Source organism: Hippoglossus hippoglossus, chromosome 2 (assembly GCF_009819705.1).
Source record: "Hippoglossus hippoglossus isolate fHipHip1 chromosome 2, fHipHip1.pri, whole genome shotgun sequence".
In the NCBI taxonomy this organism is placed as follows: Eukaryota; Metazoa; Chordata; class Actinopteri; order Pleuronectiformes; family Pleuronectidae; genus Hippoglossus; species Hippoglossus hippoglossus.
The window spans coordinates 8,735,142-8,750,580 of NC_047152.1; the positions used below are offsets into that span (position 1 = coordinate 8,735,142).

Below are 15,439 nucleotides of genomic sequence, written 5' to 3' on the forward strand. Positions count from 1 at the left end.
TATTTCCTGTTGTTTATATTCACCAACCTGTTGTTTCCAGATGAGCCAGAGCTTCCTAAAACTCACTGTGAGCAGCACAGAGACAGTGTTCGGACCACCGGTCCAGAGGGGTACCCTCCACCAGGAGCCTACGTCCCTCAGTGCGATGCTAATGGACAGTACGCACCACTGCAGGTCAGCATCCTACTGATCTAAATGTGTTGTATTGATGTTTAAATATTTCTTTGACTTGCACTGAAAAGAATTATGGCTATTATTATACCTAATGCTTAAATCATCATTCATTATTACTTCAGTGCCACAGCTCTACGGGTCACTGTTGGTGCGTGGACAGTAGGGGGCAGGAGAGAGGAGGAACCAGGACTCCACCTGGTACACAACCCAAAGACTGTGACCGACCAGGTGAGGCTGCAGTTTATAGCTGAAAACTCAAATGTACAGGTTGCAGGATGTTAACGTAACATTTCTGGGAGTTGGACTCAAGCGTTCTGCAGAATACTGGATCGTTAGAAGCTTTAGCTGCAGATGAGAACACTTGACGAGCTTAGCCAGAGGGAAGTTACAGTAGAAGTTTATAAAGGACCTACATGTTGAGAAATGTCCATGATGAATGCCAGGTTCACATCAGAGGTCAGATCAACACCACAGGCATTACAGCATCAGAGAGGATGGAGAGTTTGTCAAGAGAATTGATTCTCACCAGCATAGTGGGACAGGAGAAGGATTCCAGGTTAGTCGGCCACTCAATCACGTTGAGGTCCAGTTAAACAGCCCATGAAACTTTATGTTGACTCAGTGAAGGATCATTTAGATGATGCGACCCAGACCTGAGACATACGATACGCTCCAAACACTTTGTTGGTCCGTGAATAACTTGTGTAACCTCGTTAATGTTTTCCAGACGAACCAGAGCGTCCGAAAACTCACTGTGAGCACCACCGAGAAAGATCGCAGACCACCAGTCCAGACGGATATCCCATAGTCGGAGCTTACGTCCCTCAGTGTGACGCTAACGGACAGTACACACCACTGCAGGTCAGCACTCACTGACAGATGAGATTGTGTTTACTCTGGATTAAAGACATTCAAGACATAATACTAAAATGATTTTTCATTATTGCGTTAGTGCCACGGCTCCTCTGGACATTGTTGGTGCGTGGACAGTAGGGGGCAGGAGAGAGGAGGAACCAGGACTCCACCTGGCTCATCACCTGTCGACTGCGACAAACCAGGTGAGGCAGTTTTCTCGTGCTAAAGATCCAGTAGAATATCATGCAAGTGTTACAGACACACACACAGAGGTTAATATTATTAAGAAAGAATATAATTTTCCAACAAATGCATGGAGGTGATAGACTGGGATGCACACATTCCATCTTCCATGAGCCTGAAGCAGGAACAGAAAGTGGAGTGTCATCGGCATAGAGGGGGATGAAAAAAGCCCAAAGTGAAGATTCATCAGCGTTAGTTCATGACGGTGAAGTTTAATGACGCACACATTCACTCCTTTGTGTTTCCTAATGACTCCATTCTCTCCAGTTGAACCCGAGCGTCCTAAAACTCACTGTGAGCACCACAGAGACAGCGTTCAGACCACCAGTCCAGAGGGGTACCCCATAGTCGGAGCTCACGTCCCTCAGTGTGATGCCCAGGGACAGTTTCTACCTCAGCAGGTAACACTGGGATTTCTCTACACGTTTCTTCGTGTGTTTGTGTGTATTTTTACTGGTAATAATATTTCATTTTTTTTATGTATTTAGTGTCACGGCTCCACTGGACATTGTTGGTGCGTGGACAGTAGGGGGCAGGAGAGAGGAGGAACCAGGACTCCACCTGGTTCATCACCTGTCGACTGTGACAAACCAGGTGAGACCGTTATATACTGCATCCTCATTTTTATCCCTAATTCCCCTTAAAAATACACTTAAGTTCTCCTGACCACACATGTTTAGTTAATTTTTACCCAGTGAATCAGTATAAATCTATCTGTACCTGTTGGTGCAGGACTCTGGTTGAGATATTCCTGCCTCTCTCTCTCTCTCTCTCTCTCTCTCTCTCTCTCTCTCTCTCTCTCTCTCTCTCTCGTTCTCTAATATACACACGGAGGCCGCTCTTTAAATTCAGTCAGGGCTATAAATTCCATTTGTGAGCTTCCAAACATCTGACGCGGTCACTTTGTGGTGTGATGAGCTGCAGGCTGTTGCCGTGCAACCAAACGAAAACAAGCCGGGCTTCCATGACTAGTGGAGTGACAGCACGTTGTTTCACCCCCCCAACAGATGCTGCTCAGACACACACACACACATGTAATCTTAAGGACTTGTAGATATGTACGTGTTCTCTGCTGTTTAGGAACCAAACATATTTAGCTTCAGATTCAGTTGCACTCATTCACACCTGGAAGCTGCCCAGTGCAACCACAGTCGTCTTTCTATCTGGGGCCTCTGCACTGGGAAGTTATTCAGGGATTTCTCAGTAATGGGTCAGGATGCGGGAGGCAGCAGCATTTCCTGCTCAGCTTTGGGTTTCTTAAGGGAGGTCCTCCTGCTCAAAGTAGCTCTTAACTTGTCCGATCTCTCACTACGAATATCATCCAGATTTTGTTCTCAGTGTAGAAGCTGGTCAGTCTCATATTAGAACGTTACACCCAGAGGGAGAGAGGGAGGACTGTGTAAACATGAGTGGAAGTCTAAAGTGGTTTCGGGTTCAGTTTTAAAGCTCTGTTATCAAGTGAGTTATTAAAGGGATTTAACAAGGTAAACTGTTTTGACAAAAGCAAAATGTGTAGACGTGTTTGTGCCTTTTTAAACACAGGGTCTCCTCCCACCATTTATCAAGCGCTCTAACTATCACTGTCATATAAACCTCCAGCCCTTCTTCACTCTCTCTCTCCCCCTTTCACGCCTAATCTACCAGATCAATAAAGGTTTCAACACCTGGAAAACATCTCTAAATGCTCAATGAAAAGAAAATGAACATACAGTTGAATAAATAACCATGAATTCCAACCAAATAGGATTTTACAACCATGTAAGATTATATTTATCTTAACAATGTAAATGTTTGTTTGATTCGTGTCCCTCTCAGTCTCTGTTGCTCCGACCCAGCATCCTGAGAGCGTGTGTGAGCGATGGAGGATCAGTTTGATTGAGCACTACGGTGGAAAACCAGACCCAAAACAATACGTGCCTCAGTGCGAGTCCGATGGACAATTCAGGTACACAACAACACACACACACACACACAAACACACACAGTGGTTGAAATGAAATTACTCAGTTCTGCTTATTTCACTTCTTCGCCCCCCTCAGCCCAGTGCAGTGTTACGGGGAGACCACCTACTGCTGGTGTGTGGACCAGGACGGACGAGAGGTTCCTGGTACACGATCGCACGACGTTGTCAAACCTGCCTGTGAGTATCTCACCTCCTGGAACACACACCTCTTCTCTGTTTGCATCCTGAAAATAATATATTCTTTATCCATTTAATCCTCCAATCCAGGCCTCCCCTCAGTGGCCCCTCCCACCGTGCGGCCACTGCCCCGCCCGAACGTCACCCCTCCGCCCAGCGCCGACGTCACGCTGCTGTACGCTCAGGGACAGAAAATCGGGGCGCTGCCTCTCAATGGGACCAAGCTCGATGCCACTCGCTCTAAAACACTGCTCACTCTGCATGTGAGAGATGAATTTGCTCGTAACTTTGCATCAACTTTTGAATCAGTTATCTGTGGTGGAAACGAATAGAACCTCTGATGTAGTTAAAATGTGTTCATGTATCTGATTTGTGTGCTTGTGTGTCTCCAGGGTTCCATAGTTGTCGGTCTGGCTTATGACTGCAAAGACAACCAGGTCTTCTGGACAGATTTGTCTGCAAGAACAATCAACAGAGCTTCAGTGGTGCAGGGAGCCGAGCCGGAGATTCTCATTAACACCAGTAAATCCCACACTTACACTCATCACACTCCAATTATAACTGCAGTGTTTAAAACTAATACTTTCTATGTGCTCTCTGTAGATCTGGTCAGTCCAGAGGGTTTGGCCGTGGACGTCAAACGTAGGCTGATGTTCTGGGTGGACTCGACGCCTGACCTGATCGAGAGCGCCAACCTGGACGGCAGCGGGAGGAAGACGCTGTTTGACAAAGACCTGGTCAACCCCCGGGCCATCATCGTGGTCTCTTCAACTGGGTAAACGCCCTTTTCTGGACCTTTTCCAGTGTGGTGGTGCTGATCTTCTAGTGACACCCGAGATGGCCTGAAGGAGCCGATATTGTTGTGTTACTTATTCATAGCACTTTGTTATCAAAGTCGTTTTCAGACACGGAAATGAGCGGAATATTGGGTCCGGACGTTCTCCAGAGTTTCTCTCACGTTCAGCCCCTCTGGGAAAATTCCAGAAAACGTCCTGAGTGCAGGTCTGAAAGCCGCTTTACAAATCTCCTCCCAGACATAGACACAAACAAGAGCCCACACACACCGTTGGCGATGGAGCGTAACGTGCTGCAGATGCTCCGCCCTGCAGAATGAGATGCAGCCTTCACTGCGTCTGCTCTGTTTTTATATCAGGGCCCAGATGGTTTTCAGTCCATTAGCACAAGCATGAAATCAAACACACACGTCCTCAGACGGAGCAACAAGGCCTGTAACTAATTCATTAGCACAGTAAACGCTCTTTTTAAAGCCATTTGACAGAAGGGACTTTGTTGAGTCTGGTTTCTGCAGCAGAGACACTGAGATAAACACGTCAGGGTGAGACGGGCCATCCGGGGAACATCCACCGGTTCAGGTTTCAGGGAGGAGCTCTTCTCTGGTCGGGTACTTTTGATAATTTAGTCATTAGTCATTAGTTTGTGACATTTAGTGCTTTCACTGTCGGTGTTGAGCCAAGGAAACTGTACTGGATTTACCGATGCTATTAACCCCGGACACACACACACACACACGCACACGCACACACACACACACAGAATATATGAGGTCTTCGTTGGTCGGCTCTCCAGGAATAACATCTGCTGTTCATCATTGCAACTAATCACATAATCAACAGGTACAGTGTGTGTGTGTGTGTGTGTGTGTGTGTGTGTGTGTGCGTTCTGAAGTCCTAAAGGTAATTACTGCTTCACACGGGTACACTTATGAATAAGCACATGCTCTGGGATTTCTGCGCCTGCACATGTTCCCCTTACAGACACACACACATACACACACAGCAAACACACAAAAGTTACAAGTACACACATTATAAAGGCATCTCATCCATCACCATCTGCTCAACTATACATTAAAAAGTTAACTTGATTTACACACTCATAAACCCATGGTGTGTGTGTGTGTGTGCATGTGTGTGTGTTGATTGCTCATGTGGTGTGTATTACCTGTAGTTCCCAGTGGACGGCCCACATGTGCACCATCATCTACAGATGAGAAGCAGCGTAATGAGGAGCCCACACACACTCACACTTATCATCGTCCTGAGCAAATGATTTAAATGTTTTAAATAATTAAATAGGATTCTATTCTTTCACAGAAACACGTCACAAAATAAATAAAAAGGAAATATAGTTTATTCTACGCTGGAAACACGTCTGCCTCAGTGTGGCTGATGTTTTCTGATGTATACACATGAAACAACCCCCCCGAAACAGCTGTGGAAGAGCTGAGGTCAGAGGTCGCACGTTGCTCAGAGTAACCTGACCGTGACCTCATCAACGTGAGACAGCTGCTCCCCGGAGCCCTGCGCTCTTGTGCTCTTGTGTACCCACTTGTGTGCGAGCGGCTGAATGCAGGCTGGTGTGTGGTTTTCCTCCTGTCTCCTCATATTAGCCAGATCCCAGAGCTCATCACCGAATCAAGAACACGTCAGAGCAGCGGCACAAACGGGTCAAACTCACCCGAGATGATGTTGAACACTTACAAACCAGTACATTCTGGAATCTGACCTCTTCTCTGTGTCTCCTGCAGAACTCTGTACTGGACAGACTGGAACCGAGAGGCTCCGAAGATCGAGAGCGGGTCAGTGGACGGTCAGAACCGCCGGGTGGTGGTGTCCGATGGGATCGGTTTGCCCAACGCTCTCACATACGACTACTCATCTGGACAAGTCTGCTGGGCCGACGCAGGTTCGTGCATCAATCCGTCCAGATGCATGTGTTTGATGGATTGATTTGAATGGATTGAAATGCAGGATGTAGCATCACACAGTGTTTTGCTCCTGGTTTCAGGGACAAAGCGTTTAGAGTGTATATCTCCAGACGGCTCAGGTCGCAGAGGGATCCACTCCAACCTCAACTACCCATTCAGCTTGGTTTACTACAGGAACCACTTCTACTACTCCGACTGGAGGAGGTAGCCATCTTGATTCTGTGTTGATGTGAACCACGACAGATCATAATAAACATGAAGCCGCTCTGTCTGAACCGTGCTCGTCCTCAGTGCCTCTCTCTCTCTCTCTCTCTCCATCACAGGGACGGTGTGATCGCAGTGAGCAAGGACAGCAGTCAGTTCACAGACGAGTACCTGCCCGACCAGCGCTCACACCTTTACGGCATCGCCATAGCAACTAACGGCTGTCTATCAGGTGAGATGTGTGTGTGTTGTGTCAACAGAGGCACTTTGTCAGATGTTTGATTTAATACGGAAACACACAATCACTGCGTTTCAACTACGTGCTGTCTGTTCAGACGTGTCTCACACACACACACACACAGACAGTGAGCTCATCGGTGTGTGTGCAGTGATGTCATCGCATCAGTCATCTCCCACCAGATGTCACCTTAACAGGAACACAGCGTTTACGCCACAGAAAACACAGTAAACCCGACACAGGGACACATGGAGGAGAATGCTGTGTTCAAGCACAATGGACACACAGGAAATATGAACTTCTCTTACGTGGAAGCAGCTGCATCGGTGTTTACACAGGATGCATTCAGGCACATTCACACACAAACACAATAGTCAAAGAAAATAGATATGAAGTTTTAAAAATACTTGTTGTCACAGTGTCACAATCGAGTTTCTACACATTTATATATTTGTTTTCAGTGATTTGGAGATTTTCAGTGAAGCAGGATGAGAGCTAACGTAGATTTAACAGAGTTTGTGTTTGTCCCACCTCACGTCTCTTCCTCTGTGTGTGTCTGCGGTGACTTGACACACACTCAATGAAAGAGAACAATGATTATAAAGCTGTGTGCGACCCTCAACTTGTGACCCAGTGAGACCAGAACACAATGATTACACAGCTGCCGCCCTCTACCTGTATTTTGTGTTTGTCCCGTTTGATGTGGTGATGTGTGCAGATGGAGTCGTTTCAAAGCCGAAGCGTTAAAACACTTTTAAAGTACAAAGTCTCGCTCTAAACACAGGATAATCCTCAAAGTCCCCCCCACCCCAGCAGATGTCAAAGCGTCGCACTTCTGACGAGCGTGAAATCTGCTCACGACAGAGTCAGACGTTTCACAAAAGTTTGTCCGTTTGTTCGATGACTGTCGTGTCTGCGTGTTCTCAGACGTAATAACAGCCGCCCGCTTCAAAGCCGTGGATGTGTGGTGTAATTCTGACCATGATGACAGTTGTGAAACACACTTGTTAGGCAGGTTGTAAGAGGCTTAAAAGCTGTTATTGTTCAACACGCCAACACACACACACGCGCGCTCCTCACTGAGATAACTGAGAAGCGAAGCCCTGCACTTAAGCAGCGTCTGTTTGTTCTGTCATTAGGCCGCTGCAGCCGTAAAGCTTTCATCCTTTCACATTCGGATTCACACAGGAAGAGACAATTAGAGCTTTACCGCTCCGTCTCCACCTGGAGCCTCAGCTCCTTCCACTCGGTGCTCTGAACGTGCGAGCTGTGTTTTCACAGGGAGCCACTAACGACGGACTGGCGGGCGCAGGAGTCTTTTGGTGCTAAACTTCTGGGGGTGATTCCTGAACACACCTCAGCTCTCCAGGTTCCCTCGGAGGAAAGGGGGAGACGCGTCTTCCCGTTGGCAGATTGAACGTCGGAGCAAATTTACAACCCCCCCTCCACGTACCTCGACCCTAAAGATATAACCCCAAAATAAGTGTTTTGTAAATTTGTTTTATACCTCATTTTTTGTTTGTTTTTCTTCTACTGTATTTTTTTACGTGACTTGTTTTGTTCCATTGATAAAAAGCTACACAACGATGAAATCGGATTTTAAATGTATGAGTTTCTTCTTTTCTTCAGCGTCGGCTTCTGGTCACAGTGGTTTTTAATGTCAACCTGTTTTTATCAGTTAGAAAACAGATTAAAAAACTGTGTGAGATTATAGAAAATTAGCTTTTTAGTATCAAACTCAACAAAAATATAAACCATCAGTGAGTGAATTATATTCTATAATCTGACTATCAGTAATAATCTGTTTGCCATGATCAGATCACGACAGATCTCTCTGCACTACTTATCTGTACTTCACACCTTTTCTTGTTTTTCACAAAAATACTTTTACTACTTCCACTACATTTGAAATCTATCTTTTTATAAAATGTGATATTTATAACAATAAAAATGTGATTTGGTGCTTGACATTGTATTGTGAGGATTTCAAACAGGAAGCTCAGGAGACAAAGTGCGTTCAGATGGATTTAACTTTTATACAGCGTCAGTGAAAACCGTCTCAAAATAACATTTACTTCCATCTGAAAAACAGGTTTTTTGAATATTTCTGAGGTTTGCATTGATTTGTGGGCGGTTACAGCAGCTGGAGGAGGATCAGAAGGTTCAACCTAAAGAAATTAACCATTCAACTCAGTGTGTCTTACACAGCTCGTCTTCGAGACAGCGTCTGAAAAGCGTTGGCTCCAAATCTCCAAAAATAGAGAAAACAAACTGTCCAAAAAAAATAAAAAACTTATTTTCTTCTAAACCAATTTAAACCATGTTTCAGTCCCGCCCTTCCTCTAACGTCCCTCTTCATCCTCGCTCTCATCTGCCCACCTTGCCCAGCCGGTGGTCGGTCTTGGGGTCGGCGATGATGGCCTGCACGGCGACGATGGCCTCGTTGATCTTGGTCTGAAGCTCCCGCAGCTCCTCGATGTGCAGGAGGCGCAGGATCTGAGCCGCTTCGTTCAGGGTCGCGTCTGAGGAGCCAGAGCGTGTTTTTACTTTCCCACAGACGATCACACCACAACACCACCTCATGTCAACACACCCAAACAAACCCGCTTTCCCCCCGTGTACGTTTTATGCCATGATGTGGAAAATGGAGCGCTCACCTCCAGTGTCGAAACCCAATGTGTGTTTGTCTAAAGTCACTGGAATTCCCTGGAACCAAGAGGAAAACATACGTGAGTGAGAACGCAGTCAATGGTTATTCTCATTCAAAATGTTAAAGGTATATTATAATATATATAATAATATAATGTGGACATGTTAAAGTTACCTCTCGGCTCTGGCTGGCTTTAGCGATGGCTTCTGGCGAAAGTCTCTCTTGGATCAGAATACGAATGGCCTGAGAGGAAATGAAGCATTTATAGAGTCTTTGGGTTATAAACCTCATCGAGGAACATTACGACGACTATTAGTGACTTTTAAAGGTGAATAAAAATAATCAGATTCAGTATAAAGTCACAATATTTTTACTATTCTTGTATATAATGCTGGATTCATGTGAAATATTAAAGTTATACAAGTACAAAGCAGCGTGTTCCACTCTCTCACCTTGAGCATGACCAGGTAGTCGTCGTGCCGCTGGATTTTGAGGATGCTGGACAGAGCCGTCACTCCTGCTTTGAAATCTGGTGAATTAACTGAAAAAACAAAACCCATTATGTTCATAACGAGGAGGAGGAGGAAAGAGAGGATGTGAGGTGCGATGAAGAGTTTGTGATTACTGTCGAGGTTGACCAGCGGGTCGACCGGTAAGTCGCTGTTACTGGAGGCTGCCAGCGGCTGACAGTTCTTATACTTCTCCACTGGGGACACGTGATAGAAACAGAGATGCAGGTTATTCATCTTCAGAAATTACATCTTTGGCTTTTAAAGGGTTTAAATTTCTGTAAAAGTTCCAAAAAGAATGATTCGGTTTTGCAGCAGAGAAAAGTCGTGGTGAGCTGGAACGAGCAGGAACCATTCCTTATCCAACAGCTACATCTAGTGGTCTTCCTGGGTATTGCAGCGTATACTGCTCTGTTCTTCTGAATGAACCAAACAGCTCCTTAAAAAGCCCAGCGTGTGTTTCTCTCTCACCGTTGTCTCCATACTCGTAGCGCACAGCCAGGCCCAGTAGCCAGTCCAGAGCCTCGTGCTTCTCCTGAGACCCGAACGGACAGTTGACGTCCTGCAGGTACTGCACACAAACACAACATTCAAGTTCTGGTTGATTAGAACACAGCTCATGTCAGACTCTGCGACTTTGGCGTCGGCCCAGAGTGTGTGTGTGTCTGCCGTGCAACAGGCTGCAGCTGCTGGTGTCACCTTCTGGAAGGCCGATGGCCAGTCGGAGCCGGGGATGTTCCTCAGGTTCCCCCGGTCCTCGATCTTGTAGTGTCGGATCTTCTGGTCCTCCAGCCACACGATGCAGTTCCTGTACTGAGTCTCATCTGAGCACAGACCACAGATCACAGACACGTCAGTACCAGCAGCTGCATCAACGACTCCAGGAAAGGGCAGTGATGCAGGAGGATGTGTGTGTGGAGATATTCAAGAAAACGTATCCATGCAAATAGACTGTTATAGTATATAAGTATTTATAGGTTATAGTATAAGTATATAGGCAGGTTCTGTATGCAAAATGAATGAGTGTAAAATGCAATGTGCTACAAACATGTATGAATGGGTATAAATACCACATACAACATAGTATAACTGTGTAGAGATGTGTATATATAAAGGTATAAATTAACAGCAGTATACAATACATACTGTATGTGTAAATGGGTGAATTTGCACAATAAGATTCATACATGTGGGATAATATAGATTCATATGATATAGAATGTGCATAGTGACAGTAACATAGATACAGTTCATGTAACTACACACAATGTTAACAACTCAGTGCTAAACAGCTAACTTCCAAATAGACGTTTAAACTAGTTGAGATAAAACATTAAACACAGGCGACATTAGCTTTGATATGAACATTAGAACAAAGCCGAATAGTAGAAAGTGGAGGTGAAAGTCTGAGCTGTTGTTTATCTCGTGTTTTTAAGCAACACGCACGAAGAGGAACGTGAAAGTAAAGTTCAGCTGCAGGAGTCTGGTCGCTAACAGTGACAGGACACGTTAGCTCCACGTTAGCTCCACGTTAGCATCACACAAGCGGCTCCTGCAGGAGACGGTTCCCACCTGAGAAGTCGCAGCCTGCGGGGTTGTGATAGTCCAGAGCTGTGAGCTTCCTCCGGAACATTTCTGCGGTGGTTAACCGCAAACTACCGCGTTGTGTGTCCCGCAGCACGTTAGCTTTAGCTACTTCCTCCTCCTAGCTGTCAGCGTGGAACTGAGCATGCGCGGACTGCAGCTTCCTGTGGGGACTGTCAAAGTAAAATTCACTATGTAACTATATTATAGATTATACTACATTATGCTATATTATACTACAGTATACTACATCATACTACGAACATAAATATTACATTATTCTACATTAATCCCACATTATACTGCATCATATTCTATTATACATCATACTAAATTCATACCACATTATACTATACTTCAAATCCTCCCCATTGTAGAATGTACCCAGAAGTGAACTCTCTTCACTAAGCCACAGAACCTTAATCAGTCTCTTATTTTTATGGTTTAAAGTCCTATTTTATTTTAATACTTGATTTAAAATAAATTTGATTAAAAAAAATCTATGCATTCAACTTAAAAGTAGCAATATATAAATACATACTTGCAATATGTTATGTATCATATTGTATATTATTCTGAATTTATACCTATATATAAATATAATTATACTTCCATCTTTATATAGTTATATTTAGTATAATAAATAAGATAGCGTTGTTGATTACATTAATGTTTCTGCCCGAATTTACTTCACACGTCAAAACGTCTCATCTCAGATGTTTCTGTGGGTTTTTCCACAAGTTGACTGACAGTTGAACGTTCAGACACTTTAAATCATCTCAGGCTGTCACACAGACTTTGGAAAAAACTTTTATTACACGTCACAATTTACAAAATGATGCAAAAATCAGTCAAGACGATGCGAAAGAGAAAACTAAAGTGATGGGAATTAAGTGTGTTGCTTGCTTGTGTGTGTGTTTTTAGAATGGCCTCATGCGTGTGCTAAGGGGCGGGGCTCTGTTCGGTGGCGTGATAGCGATGTCCAGGTAGTCCCCGATCTGGAAGCGTTGAGACTGCAGTGTCATGGAGTCATCTGCTCCCTTCCTGCCCGATAGAGTGCTGCCGATGTCTTTCAACCTAACAGAGGGAGAAGTTTTAATATACAGCACGTGGAGATGTATCATCCTGCTCCATGAACCTTCTGAAGTGTGGTACTCACTTGTATAGTTTCCCTCTGGTGTCAGGGAAGACTATAGCGAAGCTGAAATTAGTTCCCTTCTTCCTGGCCTCTGGATACACTTCCTTCACCAGGCAGGTCAGCTCCTTCAGAGTCGCATCCATCCTGAAGCACAGACAATCACATACATTCACATGTTGCCTCAAGAACTGAATCCATTCAACAGTAAAGAGAAAGAGCGAGGCGCCCGCAGCCTCACCAGGTGTATATCTGCAGTTCGCTGGAGGGAACGTTGCCACGAGAGAACTCATCTGGTCTGTGGTGTCGGCCGCTGTTGGTGGTGAACACACGCAGCAGAAGAGGGCAGGTCTGAAACAAGCAGCAGATTCAAAACGGGGTTTAAAATGCATCACCAGCAGCCTTGTATAGAACTGTTGTACAGTAACGTGCAGGGGCAGAGGATCAAGTAGAAAACAACTGTTTGTACATTAATATAAGGACAAATTGTGCAGAGTCACAAATGGAGGTTTTCTGGTTTCAAATCGAACGAGACCAGACTTATTAGTTTGTTAACTTTGACAAACAAAACGTAAAAATCTTTGATTCTTAACAAACGAGTTGTTGTTTGGTGAACAGAGGACTGTGGTTAGCAACACGTTAGCACGTTAGCACTGCTAACCTACAGAGAATTTATTTTTATCCAGGTTCCATCCTCCACTGTTTTCTACATCTTAAAACAACTTAAAGTCGATACTGATGTTGATCTATCAACGTTGATAGGTTTAATTTAGCAGCTCCAGTCGTAAAGATGCTAGCATGGAGCTGCTGGCATGGAGCTGTTAGCATGGCTACCGGACCACGTTAGCTTGGCGCTAACGGGGCTAACGCGCTAACTCTGACCTTCTCCCGGTCGATGGGCTTCTCCGGCTCCTTCTTGATTTCCTCCTGTGTGATCCGCGACTCCAGAGCCATCGCTGTTGTTCCTGATTCACTGTCGAAGATCGAGTATCGATCACTTGCAACGTCTTGTTTCCTCTGCGGCAGCAAACAGCGACGCACCGCTAATGCAGAGACGGTTTCCGTTTCCGGTTTTAATTTGTATGATATGATTGTCGCCCCCTGCTGCTGTGGAGTGTTAACGCATCGTTTCACCATCAAATTATTTCAAGTGATTACTAACAAACCAAACAAATAAATAACAAATAATAAATTGATTCATTCATTTATGTTGATAATTATGTATTTTATCACTTGTTGTACACACACATACATTAATATAATATAATATATTAATAATATAACTAATATGGTTTAGTATTGTGAAGGAAATTCACTAAAATGATCCGGCTGATGATCGTCTGCAGATCTTCAAGGATCAGTCAGCCGAGTTCCACCTACACGACTGAAACCTGCCATTCAGTCACATGCTGCTCTCCCCCTCACTCATTACTGCATGTGTTTGTACAGTATGTGGTTGTGGTTGTATCCTCACACTGGTTTCCTCTGTTCTCCCACGAGCCGTCTGACCAGGGATCTGACCACTTCATCAGAACGTCTGGCCTGGGCCTTGTTCTGCCTGGAGAATCCAACAGTGGCTCTTTGTGTCTGCTCCTGACACTGATATCCATTCATTGATATGCATCAGGAACATGAGTTACTGTTATTTTACCCTTAAGGACTTCATCAGAATCACCAACACCCTGTGGTAAAGTGAGGAAGTTGGTTTTTTGCGCCCACACTTCAGTAAACAGTGGGAGAAGCTGGTTGGTCACAGTCATTAGTGGCACACAGAGCGACACTGTGCTGCAGGAGGACTGCTGCCAAGTCCCAGTTTGACTCTGAGCGGCCTCCGACTCTCTACCTGTGTCCAGTTACACACACACACACACACACACACACACACACACACACTAATATGTTCTGCCTGTTTGTCCTGTGTTGATGCTGCAGAGCTACTTCTTTAGTCTTTGATGAGTCGTCTTCAAACACTTCTACAATATTCTGTCACTTTTTATTGTTTGTGTGCAGAACTTTTTTATAAACAGTCTATGGTGCAGAGTAAAGTTAGAAAACTTTCTGTTCATCCTACCTGGTTTATCTGCACTGAATACTTTTTAGTCCTGATGGTCCCCACAAGCAAAGGCTATAGAATAATAATAACAGCAATAATAATAGGGTTTTATTTCTATAGTGCTTTTAATAATGCCCCAAGACACTAAGAAATAAAAAAAACAGATAAAAACAAACACTATAAATATAAAATATATCCCCATTTATCCCATTTTTACTTCTGTGCTATGAGTCTGGTCACTTCCTCTCAAACGTTGTCTGTGAGGCTTTATTTTGAAAGTCTCAACAGGAAAACAACATATTTTATTCTGGTGATCTTTACATCTGGAGGCAAATCTTTGGCTTCATGCAGAAGAAGCAGCAGCTGCAGGTTTGTGATTACTTCACTTTATTAGATCTCATTGTAAGTGTGGGTGTGTGTGGGTGGATGTTTTAGTGCTGCAAAGGAGTATGCAATATATTTGTGAAACTTTTTACAAATAAAAACTATGTAATATGCATTACTGCAGTTGTAATATATATATATATATATATATATATATATATATTCTAGTATTCACATCAGTATAATACGTGTAGGTTACTGTAGTATTATGGGTTTGTGTGTTTGTTGTTTTCTATTGTTTACCTAATGAAATGTTTCATTTTTAACCTGTAAAGCACCTGGTAACTGTGTTTTATAACTGTTCTATATGAATAAAGATTACTATTATTATTATAATTATTACTATTATTACTATCATTGTTATTAGTGCAGTGTGTAGAGTTGTGTAGCGTCCACAGTGGGCAGAGAGGTTCATTAGTGAATCACATGAATGTTGGCACTGGCCCTTCTCTCCTCCTCCTCTCTCACTTTCTTTCCTTTTCATCCTCGTCCTCCGTCAAACTTGTCTTTTGTTTCATCGTGTGTGTGTGTGTGTGTCCAGC

The 15,439-nt window shown here is 44.1% G+C and overlaps 3 protein-coding genes across 5 annotated transcripts in view; 1 reads left to right on the forward strand and 2 right to left on the reverse strand.

Moving 5' to 3' along the window:
* The window catches only part of nid2a (nidogen 2a (osteonidogen)), a 53,202-nt gene extending 45,028 nt beyond the window's left edge, over nt 1-8,174 (forward strand). For all 3 annotated transcript variants that reach the window (XM_034605701.1, XM_034605709.1, XM_034605694.1), the window contains 15 exons: nt 41-174; nt 297-402; nt 902-1,035; nt 1,127-1,232; nt 1,540-1,673; nt 1,761-1,866; nt 3,088-3,217; nt 3,312-3,412; nt 3,503-3,675; nt 3,805-3,934; nt 4,016-4,187; nt 5,961-6,118; nt 6,221-6,344; nt 6,464-6,576; nt 7,864-8,174. In XM_034605701.1, the coding sequence (XP_034461592.1) occupies nt 41-174; nt 297-402; nt 902-1,035; nt 1,127-1,232; nt 1,540-1,673; nt 1,761-1,866; nt 3,088-3,217; nt 3,312-3,412; nt 3,503-3,675; nt 3,805-3,934; nt 4,016-4,187; nt 5,961-6,118; nt 6,221-6,344; nt 6,464-6,576; nt 7,864-7,874 (1,832 nt within the window). In that variant the 3' untranslated portion in view covers nt 7,875-8,174. The remainder of the gene's footprint in view (nt 1-40; nt 175-296; nt 403-901; nt 1,036-1,126; nt 1,233-1,539; nt 1,674-1,760; nt 1,867-3,087; nt 3,218-3,311; nt 3,413-3,502; nt 3,676-3,804; nt 3,935-4,015; nt 4,188-5,960; nt 6,119-6,220; nt 6,345-6,463; nt 6,577-7,863) is intronic.
* Nucleotides 8,175-8,594: 420 nt separating this feature from the next.
* Nucleotides 8,595-11,498, reverse strand: rtraf (RNA transcription, translation and transport factor). The gene is made up of 8 exons (XM_034607715.1): nt 11,314-11,498; nt 10,441-10,565; nt 10,213-10,312; nt 9,858-9,938; nt 9,685-9,773; nt 9,407-9,475; nt 9,240-9,288; nt 8,595-9,104 (listed from the first exon to the last, which is right to left on the reverse strand). The coding sequence occupies exons 1-8, from the start codon at nt 11,372-11,374 to the stop codon at nt 8,950-8,952; spliced, it is 729 nt and encodes a 242-aa protein (XP_034463606.1). The 5' UTR covers nt 11,375-11,498; the 3' UTR covers nt 8,595-8,949.
* A 621-nt stretch (nt 11,499-12,119) lies between these two features.
* Nucleotides 12,120-13,529, reverse strand: sap18 (Sin3A-associated protein). The gene is made up of 4 exons (XM_034607826.1): nt 13,343-13,529; nt 12,702-12,811; nt 12,485-12,607; nt 12,120-12,402 (listed from the first exon to the last, which is right to left on the reverse strand). Exons 1-4 carry the CDS (start codon nt 13,412-13,414, stop codon nt 12,246-12,248), a joined length of 462 nt encoding a protein of 153 aa, XP_034463717.1. The 5' UTR covers nt 13,415-13,529; the 3' UTR covers nt 12,120-12,245.
* Nucleotides 13,530-15,439: the final 1,910 nt, after the last annotated feature.